The sequence below is a fragment of the Amblyomma maculatum genome, chromosome 11, assembly GCF_055883805.1.
Source record: "Amblyomma maculatum isolate TAMU_Amacu chromosome 11, ASM5588380v1, whole genome shotgun sequence".
NCBI classification, from domain to species: domain Eukaryota; kingdom Metazoa; phylum Arthropoda; class Arachnida; order Ixodida; family Ixodidae; genus Amblyomma; species Amblyomma maculatum.
The window spans coordinates 157,065,147-157,077,821 of record NC_139354.1 but is presented as its reverse complement, the minus strand read 5'-3'; the positions used below and the strand labels follow the sequence as shown (position 1 = coordinate 157,077,821).

General features: G+C 44.4%; 1 protein-coding gene across 1 annotated transcript; it reads left to right on the top strand.

Annotated features, from left to right (window-relative positions):
- The first annotated feature begins 6,856 nt into the window (after window positions 1-6,856).
- LOC146175249 (uncharacterized) lies at window positions 6,857-8,364 on the top strand. The gene has a single exon (XM_084583757.1). The coding sequence runs from the start codon at window positions 6,873-6,875 to the stop codon at window positions 7,968-7,970; it is 1,098 nt and encodes a 365-aa protein (XP_084439883.1). The 5' UTR covers window positions 6,857-6,872; the 3' UTR covers window positions 7,971-8,364.
- Window positions 8,365-12,675: the final 4,311 nt, after the last annotated feature.

Here is a 12,675-nt window from a genome sequence, read left to right as displayed (position 1 = left end):
CACTCCCTCAACTCCCACAACTCTCATGTCCAATAACCCGATATGAATAGGTCCTATATATAGGTTTTTTCTATAGGGTAGAGACACACGACGAAAGAAAACTGAGCGATATAAAGTTGGAAAAAAAGGCCAGCCTATGAAGTTGCCTTGCCATAGAAAGACGCATCCAAAGAACTGAACGACAACAAACATATGGCAATGCTGCGACTCAACAACCTGACAAAGCGACTACGCTGAAATTCAGAACTCGCTGAACAGTACGACAAAGCCATCAGGAGTTATTTCAAGGCAGGGCATGCGGAGCGGGTGACCGAGGAATTACTGCCTGGCAAAGTTTATTATATGCCACATCAGCCAGTCGAACGTAGTGAGGCAACTACGATGAAACTGCGTGTTATGTTCGATGCTTGATCACACGCTCCGGGGAAACGGTCACTGAACGACTACTTGGAAAAAGGCCCTAACCTCGTTAGTGATTTGGTGCAGATTCTCTTGCGGTTCCACCTACACTACGTTGCTCTCGTAGCAGACATCGAGAAAACATTTCTTCAGATAAGCGTGTGGCCTGAAGATAGAGACGCCCTGCGGTTCCTCTGGTACGGTAGCCCGCCGCTTAACCCGTCAGCATTGCCGGATATCGAATAATAGAGAATGACTCGGGTACCATTCGGTACGACAGCCAGCCCGTATTTGCTGACCGCTACCCTCCTTCATCATCTGGAATGCACGACAAAGGAAGTTTCGAAAACGGCGAGCCTCATGAAGGACTAGTTTTACGTGGACGATCTGGTGACGGAAGCGGCTACATTAAACAAGGTATTGAGAACAGCCACTGAAGCCACCGACATAATGAACGACGCCGACATGCGCTTAAGGAAATGGTCCTCAAATTCCGATGCAATCCGCGCAGCGCTTGGGGACGAAGAAACTACCCCCTGAACGGTGAACAGAAGATCCTGGGAATATGGTGGAACGCAGCTGACGACAAGACGGCAACATTCATTGCCAGTGTGATCAGCTCATTAACGAGCGGAGCTGCGTCGAAGTTCACGATGCTGCAGGCGTCGGCAAGAATATTTGGCCCCTTGGGCCTTGTCGCACCGTTCATGGTGCGAGCAAAGATCTTTTTTCAAAGGCTATGGGACAGAGGTATCGAGTGGGATGACCAATTTCCGAGCGACCTGGAAGTGGAATGGAGACGTCGGTGTTTAGATCTCGCCAATCTGAGAGAACTTTCCTTCCCAAGTTGCATCGTACAGAACGACCAAATTTCATGGCAGCTCCACATTTTTTGCGACGCAAGTCCGACGGCCTGCGGGTGCTGTGCCTACCTCCGCATCGGAGAAGACAACGAAAGGGTGAGCGTCAACCTCATCCTTGCCAAGTCACGCGTGGCGCCTCTGAAAGCCTTGTCGCTGCCTCGGTTGGAGCTGATGGCGGCTGTAATTGGATCATGCATGGCCACCAATTTACAAGGGGCAATTGGTCTCTAAATGAATGTATTCTATTGGACTGACTCGATGATTAGGCTTCCCTGGATTAGAAGCACAGCGAAAAGCTGGAAACCATTCGTGCAAAGCAGAGTGACAGAGATACGAAGTGCAACCAACCCGGAGAGATGACGGCATTGCCAGGAAACAGTAACCCAGCGGACTGCCTCACGAGAGGCATGAAATCAGACAGCCTCTGCATCAGCGAGCTTTGGTGGACGGCCCAGAATGGCTGGAAAAGGGGCCAACTGTATGGCCTAAGGTTCAGATTGCTGTGCAGTGCAGCTCTGAGGTAGTTACAGAAGAGAGAGAGAGAGACAGACGACTCAACTTCTTATCTCAAAGCCCAACACTTCATTGCTGCGAGCAGAAAATTATAGCAGCCTTACTCGCTTGCTCAGAGTAACCGCCTGAATAAAAGATTCATTAACAACTGCCGGAAAAGCAATGTCATTACAGAAGAGTTTCTTACCGCGGAGGAGATTGAGGCTGCAGGCAACTGCTCGAATAAATGGGCGCAAAGTGAAGGCTTCGAGCATGAAGTTATGATACTATCTCGCGGAGAAAACCTACCTGACTCGCCAGCGGCTCAGCTTCAGCTTTTTATAGATCCTAAAGATCTGCTACGGGTGCTAGGCAGGCTTCAATTTGCAGCGCTGACAGAAGAAGTGAAGCACCCTAAACTTCTCCCGAAAGAAAACGCGTTCACAAACCTCGTCATGAATGCTGAACACCGCCGCACCCTACACGGGCGGGGGGGGGGGGGGGGGGGAGAGTAGTCAAGTATGGCAGAACTTTGCGAGTCGTTCCGGATTCCTAACGCGTGGTTACAATTAACGAAAATCATAGTGTCCTGCCCTGTGTGCTCCAGACAACGACTCAAGGCGGCAACGGCACCCATGGCGCCTCTTCCAAGTGACAGAGTGAACGGCACTCAAGCATTTGAAGTTGTGGGCATAGATTTTGCCAGTTCGCTGTATACAAAAAGGAAAGCTGGCAGCTTCAAAAGTTACATCGCGCTATTCACATGTGCAACAACAACAGCAATTTACCTGGACCTAGTCTCCAAATTATAGACGGAATGCTTTCTAATGGCTCTACGACGCTTTGTCGCTCGCACGGGACTGCCATCGACAACATACAGCAACGCTCTGACGTTTACGAAGGCTTCCAAAGACCTGCATACAACGTGGAAGATTCATCGCAGCTGCGAAACACGATACTATACAACTTCTCAGCAGATATATTGGAAGTATACCATAAAAAAGGCCGCATGGTGGGGAGGCTGGAGGGAACCAATAGTGAGAACTGTCAAGGAAACGCTGCGGAAATGCCTCGGACACCAAAGTCTCTCATTCGAGGAGCTAGCCACAGTGCTTGCAGACGTGGCTACGATGAATTCTCGGACACTGGCCTGCGCCTCCACAGAACCAAAAGAACCATCGCTCCTTACGCCTTCCCATCTGCTCACGGGAAAACTGTTGATCGACTAGCCCGGAGTGAAAGCAGCATCCGTTCCTTCGGCCAGTGCAACCGACTTAGGCCGAAGGTTAACATACCGACAAACGATCTAGGACTCGTTTTGGAATCGATGGCTGAGAGAGTACCTGCTTCAGTTGCGCTTGGTCCATTTGTCCGCTTCCAGCCCCGCGAGAGCGATGACAGTGGGCGACTGGTGATCGTGCATAAAGAAAAAGCGCCGAAACATACGTGAAAGACTGCTCGCGTTGAGGAGGTCTTTAGGGGGCGAGATGGAAATGTGCAGTCGTGCATAGTTAAGGTGCCATCCGGAGCCATCACAAAGCGACCGCTGCAGCTTCTCTATCCCTTGAAATACGCGTAAAATGAGTTACACTAATTTTGGGGGAGGATGTAAATAATACATAAAGAAAAAGAACCGACAATCCTGTAGCGCGACTTCGGAAACGAAAAAGGTCCATAAATCTCAGTACAAAGCAGAGGAAAAATACCGAACTCTTGCTCCCGAAAGAACAGCCAGCGAGTGTCAGCGCGTTCCTAGGTTTCTAGTTACCAACTGAGGACGGCATGGTCCACTTTCCCGGAATGGCCCGGAAGCGCGCGATTGGAAACAACAGGAGCCGGTGTGGCATCCCACTGAGGAGACGAGGGGCCGGTGACGACGAGGCTGTGCCTCAAAATAACAGTGCCACATTTCTGGGTACTACGAGGCTGTGCGCATGTGTGGGGTGCGAGCCTTGCCGAGGAAGGACTAGCTGAGAGAGAGTGAGAGAAGAGCGGACGGTACAGTGCTAAAAGAGACTTCGTCCGAGAAAGACGAATGTAAACTTGGCATGTAAACTGTTTTTAAATCCGTTAAACAGTTTTCTCCGAGTGTGCTTTCTTCACTTTCATTTGAATCCCCTAAAGCTTAAAGTTGTAGTAACAAAGTTAGTCTAATGTCAAAATAACACCTACTAAGTGGCTGTCAATAAGTATTGTGCTCATCAAATGTTTAATAGCCTTGAAATCCAAGACAATGATTCTAGGGAGGTTGATTATCGAGACTCAGTGCTTGTAGCTAGTGCCGATAAGGTTCTGCGTGCTCTGAAGTGTTCCGGACAGCTAGAAAGAAAAAAATGAAGAAACGAAAATTGCAGTCGTGCCTTTTATACATGCATTGTCACATCGGTTAAGAAAGTAGGGGCAACATATGGCGCACAGGTATTGTTTTCTGCCCCTAAGAAGATTGGTAGGGTAGGGACAACAGTTCAAAAAAATCTGGGAGGCACAAGAAGTTAAGAACAGATCCAGGTCAATCACGACAAGAGTTTCATTAGTTGTAAGATGGGTGTAGTGTATCAAATTCCAAGGTCCTGTGACCGTACGTATAGTGGCCAGACAGGCCGTTGCATTAACAATAGGCTGTTGGAGCATGCGCAGTCTTTAAAAAATAATGAAACTAACCGGACAAAACACTGTAACGCGTGTGAGTGTGTACCTTTCTTTGTTGACACTAATATACTATTTCTTCACAATATCCATATTAACAGCTAGCAAAAATGTTTCTGTGGGTAAAACGTCCGTTGCATTGACTGAAAAAGAAATGACCATGCTGCAATGGATAGCGCGTCGGCAGGTTTCACCACGTGCGTGTGATGGGGGCTTTTTCACGCGCTTTATTTTATTTTTTTTTCAAATTTGACTATGCGCTTATGTGTGTATATATATATGGTCTTTCGTTTCTTTCATTAAATTAGTTGTGAGTTCTGCGCCGTCGTTGTCCACTTCTCCCCTTTGTCACGGTTTTGTTGCACACTTATATTACTGTCCATCATGGTTCCCCAACTCGCCCAATCAGCCGTTCTTATACATAATTTACTCCATTCCTCTGGCTTGTAGTAAGGCATAGATAGGGAAAACAGGAAGATGTTTAAATTAAAGGCTATTGGAGCGTTCTGTCCTTTCGTCCCGTCTCTTTGTTCTACTTATTGCGCAAGTTTATTTCTTTTGCTAATATGAACCAAGCGAACCAGTAGAACTGCGCGAAAAACGGGACAGAAGAAACACACAGGCACAAACAAGGTGCCTTGTTTGTGCCTGTGTGTTTCTTCTGTCCCGTTTTTCGCGCAGTTTTACTCGTTGCCTTAATATGAACCGACTAGCACATCAGAGTGTCTTACTTTAATATAACTCACAAGAAGAAAGTACTTATGGAGCTAATGGAATACAAGAACGACTTATCTGGGGCATCGCTGATAAATTTATCTTCCCACTGCCGGGATTGTGACAGCAAAACGAAATGCATTCCGGATTTGGAAAAAAAAAATCTAGAACAACATGAATAAACGGACGCGCGAAATTGTTGAAGCCGCCTTCATTTCAGGCCTTAAGGGATGGTTGCGTCAGCACCCCTTCCATCTCACTATTTAAAAAAGAAATAATTTTCCTCTCTGCTTTTATCCGACTTCTGGTTTTTAGAGGCCCCCTTCATATGTTGCTCTTTTTCGTTCTAGCCGTGTTAATTGCTGGCGCTCATCCCTCGTCCCGCTAATCTTATATTTATTTGGGGGTGTGAACAGCATCATTCTACGGTTGTTTGACACGATGCGTTTGTTCATGCAGGTCAGTAATGACACTTCCATGTTTGCTAAGAAGTCCAGTAATGCCTGTCTTCTGCTGTTCCCACGCCCACGAGTGCTACTAGGTTTGCTTGTGCAGTCATTTGATGTGTGTTGCCAGCTGCTCTTGCAGTCGGGAGACGTTGGTCCCTGGTCCTGGTTCCGGTGGTTCTGGTGTTGTTACGCAGTCTAGAGACAATGAAAGAGATGAAACACTACAGGGAAAGCTGAATGATATGTTGACTGTTACAAAGTGTTAACACACGCACTGCTAGAATGGAAACGAAACAGTCACGTCTAGTTACTTCCATTACTGAGATTAAAGAATGCCAGGATACTGTGAAGAAGAGCATTTCTGATATGGATGCGAGGCTGTCTGCGGTTGAAACCAAAACATCATCCGCTGACGTAGCTCGACAAGAGTTGCTAACCCTGCGTGAACTCGCGGACAACCTGGTTCGTGAAAATGCCAGACTGCGGGTTTCTCAAACTCAGCTGGAAGACAGGCAGCGAAGAGACAACTTAATATTTTTTGGATTGCCTGACAGTCCATCGGAAACATGGGAAGAAACCGAGTTAGACATGATTTCCAGCTGCTTTAGTCCAGTGCTTACAAAGGATGCGTTTGAACGTTCTCAGAGAATTGGTGCATTCTCAGACGAAAAATGCCGCCCTGTTATCGTGGAGTTCCGCTCATTTAAAACGAAGCAACAGGTTCTATCTTAGTCTACCAAACTAAAAGATAAAAGTATCACCGTGAGTGAAGATTACTCATTTCAAACACGCCATGCCAGGCTTCAGTTCGCTAAGGGGCAGGACGGGTAATACAAACTTAGGTACAACAAACTGCATATTAATGGCCAATGCTACAGCTATAACCCTTTTCGCGATTGCGTTTTCATTGAAAGTAATCTTCGGGAACCTACACCATTTTTTCATGGTGAAACTAGTGACGTCACACCTGGCTTGTCGCATACTAAGCATGCTGATCGCTTGAATTCTTCGCCGGACCCCAATCAGCATTCAAGTATCGATACACCTGACCTTACAGGTCCCGCGTCGTAGGGATGTGCGAGGGGCGGTGGTTCGGCACCTGGTACTGTAAACTCGCTTTCTGTTCTTTTTACCAATATAAGAAGCTTATTACCTAAGCGCGATGAACTTAATTATGTCATTGTTGATTCGTGTGATGCTGACGTTGTGTTATTAACGGAAACATGGCTTTCCTCCATGATAGCCAACAAAGAACTGTTTGATTGTAGAAAGCGTCAGTGGGCATGTCAGCTGGCATCCAGTCGACACCATGTCAAATCCATTCCTGTTTTTCATGCAGTTTGCCCTAATCGTCTCGACTGCGGAAGCCGGCGCTGTGAACACGGAATTCATCCTCGCTGAACGCCTACGCCAGCACGGAGACTGCGCAAAAGAAAAAGAATTTCCGAATCTGAGTGACTGCTGGGGATCGCCACGTGCTACCTCATCGACGTCATCGACGAACCACGATATAAAAGCCCTCCTGCCATCATCCTTCTTCAGTGGGCATGTCAGCTGGCATCCAGTCGACACCATGTCAAATCCATTCCTGTTTTTCATGCAGGTTAGTAGCAATGTTTCTACAATCAAATCCAATAATATGTGCCTTATCCAGCTGACATGCCCACGTAGAGTGCTTGAAGTTTATTTTATTGGTCGTGACTTCATATTGTCTCTACTTATGCTGTGTGGCGACATTGAGTCCAACCCTGGGCCACCCACTGAACAGCTACTGACCCAGCTCCTTGAAGGCCAGAAAGATATTCAGCGGAGACTGGGCGAAATTGAGGCCAAATTGCACAAAGTGGAAGAATTCACATCAGCTATAAATGAATTCAGAGATTTAAGCCGGGAGCTAGAATCACGAGTTACAGGCTTAGAAAGGAAGCTTGTCGACCTAGAAGACCGGGGCAGACGAAATAATGTAATCGTGTTCGGAATTCCTGAAAAATTGAATGAAACTTACGAAGAACTGTCACAGAGTGTGTTGAAAGGCGTGTTCTGTGACAAAATGGACACGAACGTTGTTTCAGCCGAGAGAATTCATAGAATCGGTCGCAAGCAACCTAACAAGCATCGACCTGTTATTATCAAGCTGATGGATCATCGTGAGAAAGCTAACATACTGAAAAACTGCTCGAAACTAAAAGACACCGATTACTCTATTTCAGAAGACTTTTCGTATACCACGCGGCAGATACGGAAGAATCTCTGGGAAAGCACCGCAGAGATTCGAAAAGCCGGTCAGAAGGTTAAGCTAATCTACAATAAGATAAAAATTGGTGACGATCTGTTTGTTTGGGATGACACTAGCAAAGAAAGAGTCCTAGAGCATGGCAGCCGGAATCGAAAACAAAGTGACCAATGAATCGAGAACAGTCAAATTAAATCGCTAAAATGTATTCAGTTTAACGCCCGGAGCATTGTGAACAAGTCTGAGGATTTGGAAAGTATAGTAGTGGCGCATAAACCGCATATCAATATAATCACCGAAACCTGGCTGCACTCTGATATCACTGATGAAGAAATTACACCACCAGGATACAGAATTATGCGCAAAGACAGGACTTCTCGCGGTGGTGGTGTTGCAATTCTTTTTCAAGAATCTTTCCAAGTAATCAGGCTACCTGACGTGCAAGGAATTGAATGCGTCATTTGTAAACTAATTCTAAATGAACTTAGTCTTGTTATTGGCGCGTTTTACCGCCCACCACGAGGTGACGGTGTTTTCTTTGAGAAACTAAATGAGTTCTTATGTACTATAAAAGCAGAATCAAGTAATGTACTATTGGCTGGAGACTTTAACATGCCGCTCGTCAATTGGGACAAACAGTTTCCAGAGCCGCTCTGCACATCAGCCGAACTACTTGTAGACATCGTACTTGATCACGGTTTAACTCAATTAGTAAAGCAAGCAACGCGTATACAAAAGGATAAGAAATCCATTCTTGATCTTTTCTTCGTTAGTAACAGTGTCTTTCGTCGCGGTCCTCCACTTCAATATTTCGAAGGCATATCTGACCACGTTATGGTATCTTTAAACATTCCATTGCTTCTTCCGAAAAATAAAAAGAAAGAGGTGCGTGTTGTGCCAAACTTCTCGCGTGCTGATGATGTTGCAGTTTTAGACTTACTTGATATTTCATTCTCAGATTTTGTGGTTCTTTACGAATCCTGCGACTGCTCAGTAGAAAATCTCTGGGTTTTCTTTAAGAAGCTTGCTCTGAATTGCATTTCGCGTCTACTCGGGTAATTACCCTCCGCGCCAGCAGCCCTTGGATGACGAGGGAACTTGTACGCATGGGACGAAAGATAAAGAGAGTTCGTAAAAAACTTCGGCGAAGCCAGTCGGCAGTTGATGCTGCTAAACTGTCTGATATGCGCTTGAACTTAAAACACAGTATCAAAAAAGCAAAAGAGTATCACTTTAGCGTATCTATGAAAAACTTTCTTGTTTCGTCCCCTGCAAAGTTCTGGCGGCAGTTATCAAAGAAAAAGAAACCTGTGTACAGCGTTGTCGTTGACGGCGAACTGATTACTGATGCGACACAGATTGCTTCGTCTTTCAACCGTTTCTTTTGTACTGTGTTTACGCACGATGATGTGAAAAGCCTCATTTTAACTCAGCTTGTCCGCCTATTACTGATGTATCTGTAACTGAAGAAGGTGTTTTCTCTCTGCTTCTCAGTTGTGACGCAAAAAAGACGCCGGGAATTGATGACATACCAAATACGTTTCTTGTGAGATATGCCGAATGGTGTTCCAAGTACTTAACGCTCATATTTAAGAAGTCTCTATTAAACGCCGAGCTCCCGGAGGACTGGAAGCACGGAAAAATTATTCCTATTCCCAAAACTGAAAATTCATCTCTACTTAGCTCATATAGGCCAATATCTTTACTGTGTACTTCAAAAATACTTGAACATATACTTTTTGGGCATATATCAGCCTTCCTGGAAACCAATCACGTAATTGACGACCGGCAACACGGTTTTCGCAAAGGCTTCTCTACAGTGACCCAACTTCTAGAGACGATGCAGGATTTTGCCGCAGCTATTGATAACCAATGTCAAATTGATGTCATTTTCTTAGATTTCGAAAAAGCATTTGACCGGGTCTCACACAGTAAGTTCTTGCTAAAGCTAAATACTATCTTTAAAAACGATCTACTGTTGACGTGGATACAAGCATATCTATCGTCTCGATATCAGTCCATATCAATCGGCAATGCATGTTCGAGCCCAGCTTTGGTAAGCTCCGGTATCCCACAAGGCTCAGTACTTGGGCCATTGTCATTTTTAATTTTTATAAATGACATTGTTAAGGACATTCCTGTCAAAATCAAGCTGTTTGCCGACGATTGTGTATTATATCACGAAATACGAACTCCTGCTGACCAGCTTCTTCTTAATGACGCCTTGGCTAAAATTCATGATTGGTGCTCAACGTGGCAGATGAGTATTAATACTAAAAAAACAGTTTCGATGTCTATTACGCGGAAGAAGCGGCCATTATGTTTTGCCTATACTATTAATAACCATCCCCTGTCTACCGTGGACAGCTACAAGTACTTGGGATTAACGATTAGCTCTGACCTACGGTGGAACAAACACATTTCTAATATTAAAAATAAAGCTATGAAAAAACTTGGCTTTTTAAGAAGATCTCTCCGGTACTCTACGCAGGAAATTAGGTTACTAGCTTACAAAACTTTTATCCGACCTGTTTTAGAATACGCCTCTGTTGTGTGGGACCCTTATACTAAAGAAAACATTAAAACACTCGAAAATATTCAAAGAAAGTCAGTGCGATTTATTTATAATTCATACACCTGGCAGACGTCCCCTACCATGCTACTTGAGAAAGCAAATTTGGATTCTTTGCAGCTCAGGAGATACCGCGAGAGGCTTAAATATATGTTCATGATTGTTCACAACAAATTATGAATTAACAGCAGCATTGAGCTCGTCCCGGGTCGTTCGACACGATCCTACCATTCTTTAAAAGTGAAGGAATACTCATGCCGCACTGAAACATACAAGAATTCTTTCTTTCCCCGTACTGTGCGGGAATGAAATGTCCTCAAAGCGAATATTGTAGAGGCTTCTACTGTGGAGTCATTTACGGAGTCCCTTAGGAATTCGTAACAATTTTGCAGCATTCAACATTTTCATTTCTTTTTTCCCCAGTGCTCATTTTGACGCCAGGCGTCGTCTATTATTGTATAATGTTGTTTCTTTCGGTATTGTGCGCTGAGTTGCGTGTACCTCAGGGAGGTTTTCTTTTTGTCAAAGTGTATTTTACACCCACTCCTGCTTAAGGCTTTGCAATAAAGCCAGCAGTCTTCTGTAAATAAATAAAATAATGTGTTTAGATTAGATAGAGGTTAGAAATGTGGCGGATGAGTTTTAATAGCTGTCGCGGATAATTTTGTTGCATCACCTATTAATTTTTCTAATAGCTTGGAGTTGGTTTGGGTAGAACTTTGTGCAAATTTTAAGAGTATGATTTTGGGCATATGTTACCGTCCCCCATCTTCGAGCCAGACTTTTGTTGACGTATTACATGACACCCTTATTCTAATCACTGTACATTTTCCGAACATGCCTATTCTCTTAGCTGGAGACTAACTACCCCAGTATTGTGTCGACTGATACTTCGCCTTATCTGAACCCTTTCTCCACTGAATGTAAAAAGTCTTTGATGACGTGTTTGGACTTCAACCTGTCACAGTTAGTCTCTAAACCTGCTCGAATTACTTCATCCACATCTAGCGTTTTAGATCTTGTTCTAACTAACGTACCACACTTTCTCTCTTCGGTTTTGCACCTGCCTGGCCTCAGTGATCATTCCTTGCTGCATTTTGAAGTGCAAATTCCTTTTTGTAGCCACCTCAATCAAATTAAGCGCATTAGAGATTATAAACGGGCCGATTTTGACGCCGTTAACCGCGAACTAGCTCTTATTCTGAACGAATACTTACCTGAGTTCTCACTGCGTTCTGTTGACACTAACTGGAAACTGGACACTAACTGGTGCAACAGGGAATCTCCTTGGTTTAATAACCTTTTAAAAAGACTTTCCAATAAAAAAAAAAGCGTTTGTTTCGCTCTGCCAAGTTGTCGAATTCTAAGCAACGATGGGAATCCTATTTCCTCGCTGCAGCAGAGTACAAAGCTGCGCTAAAAAGCGCCAAGGACTCATTCTTTAACCATACTTTACCTGCTATGTTGATTAACAATCCTAAACAATTTTGGAACGTTGTCAACAAGAAAGACACATCCACATTATTACTCACATCTGCTGACGGTGTTGCATTTCCACCTAACGAATGTGCTTCTATTCTTAACAATGTTTTCGCGGCAGCTTTTCTGACAATGTTTCTATTGCTAATCGCGAGGGCCCTGTTTTTGATGTTCTTCCCACGGATCCAGTTCTATTTGACGTATCAGGCGTTCTGAATCTTATTGAAAATCTTAACGTCTCCTCCTGCGGTGTTGACAATATTAATTCTAAGTTTTTGATAAACGCAAAGTCATCCTGCTCCATAATACTTACTAAATTATTTGATCAGTCTCTTGAAACAGGTTGTATTCCCAATGATTGAAAAGTTGGGAAGGTGATTCCTCTGCATAAGTCTGGAAATAAACATTGTCCTCACAAATTTCGTCCTATATCACTCACTAGTACCCCTTGTAAGATCATGGAACATGTTATATACTCGCATCTTGTTTCTTTGTTAGAGTCGAATTCCTTTTTCAGCACAATGCAGCATGGATTTCGTAAGTCATTTTCATGTGAAACTCAGCTAATATGCTTCACACATGACCTTCATTGCATCACTGATCGCGGGAGATTGGGTATTTATTGACTTTTCTAAAGCGTTTGACAAGGCCTCTCATGCGCTTATCTTCCTTAAATTAAATAACCTGAACATTGACCCTAAGGTGCCTGCATTGACCCTAAGGTGCTGAAGAGTTTTCCTTCAAATCGTTTACAATACGTTATAGAAAATAACGTTGATTCACATTCTATACCTGTCCGTTCTGGAGTACCTCAGGGGTCCGTTCTCG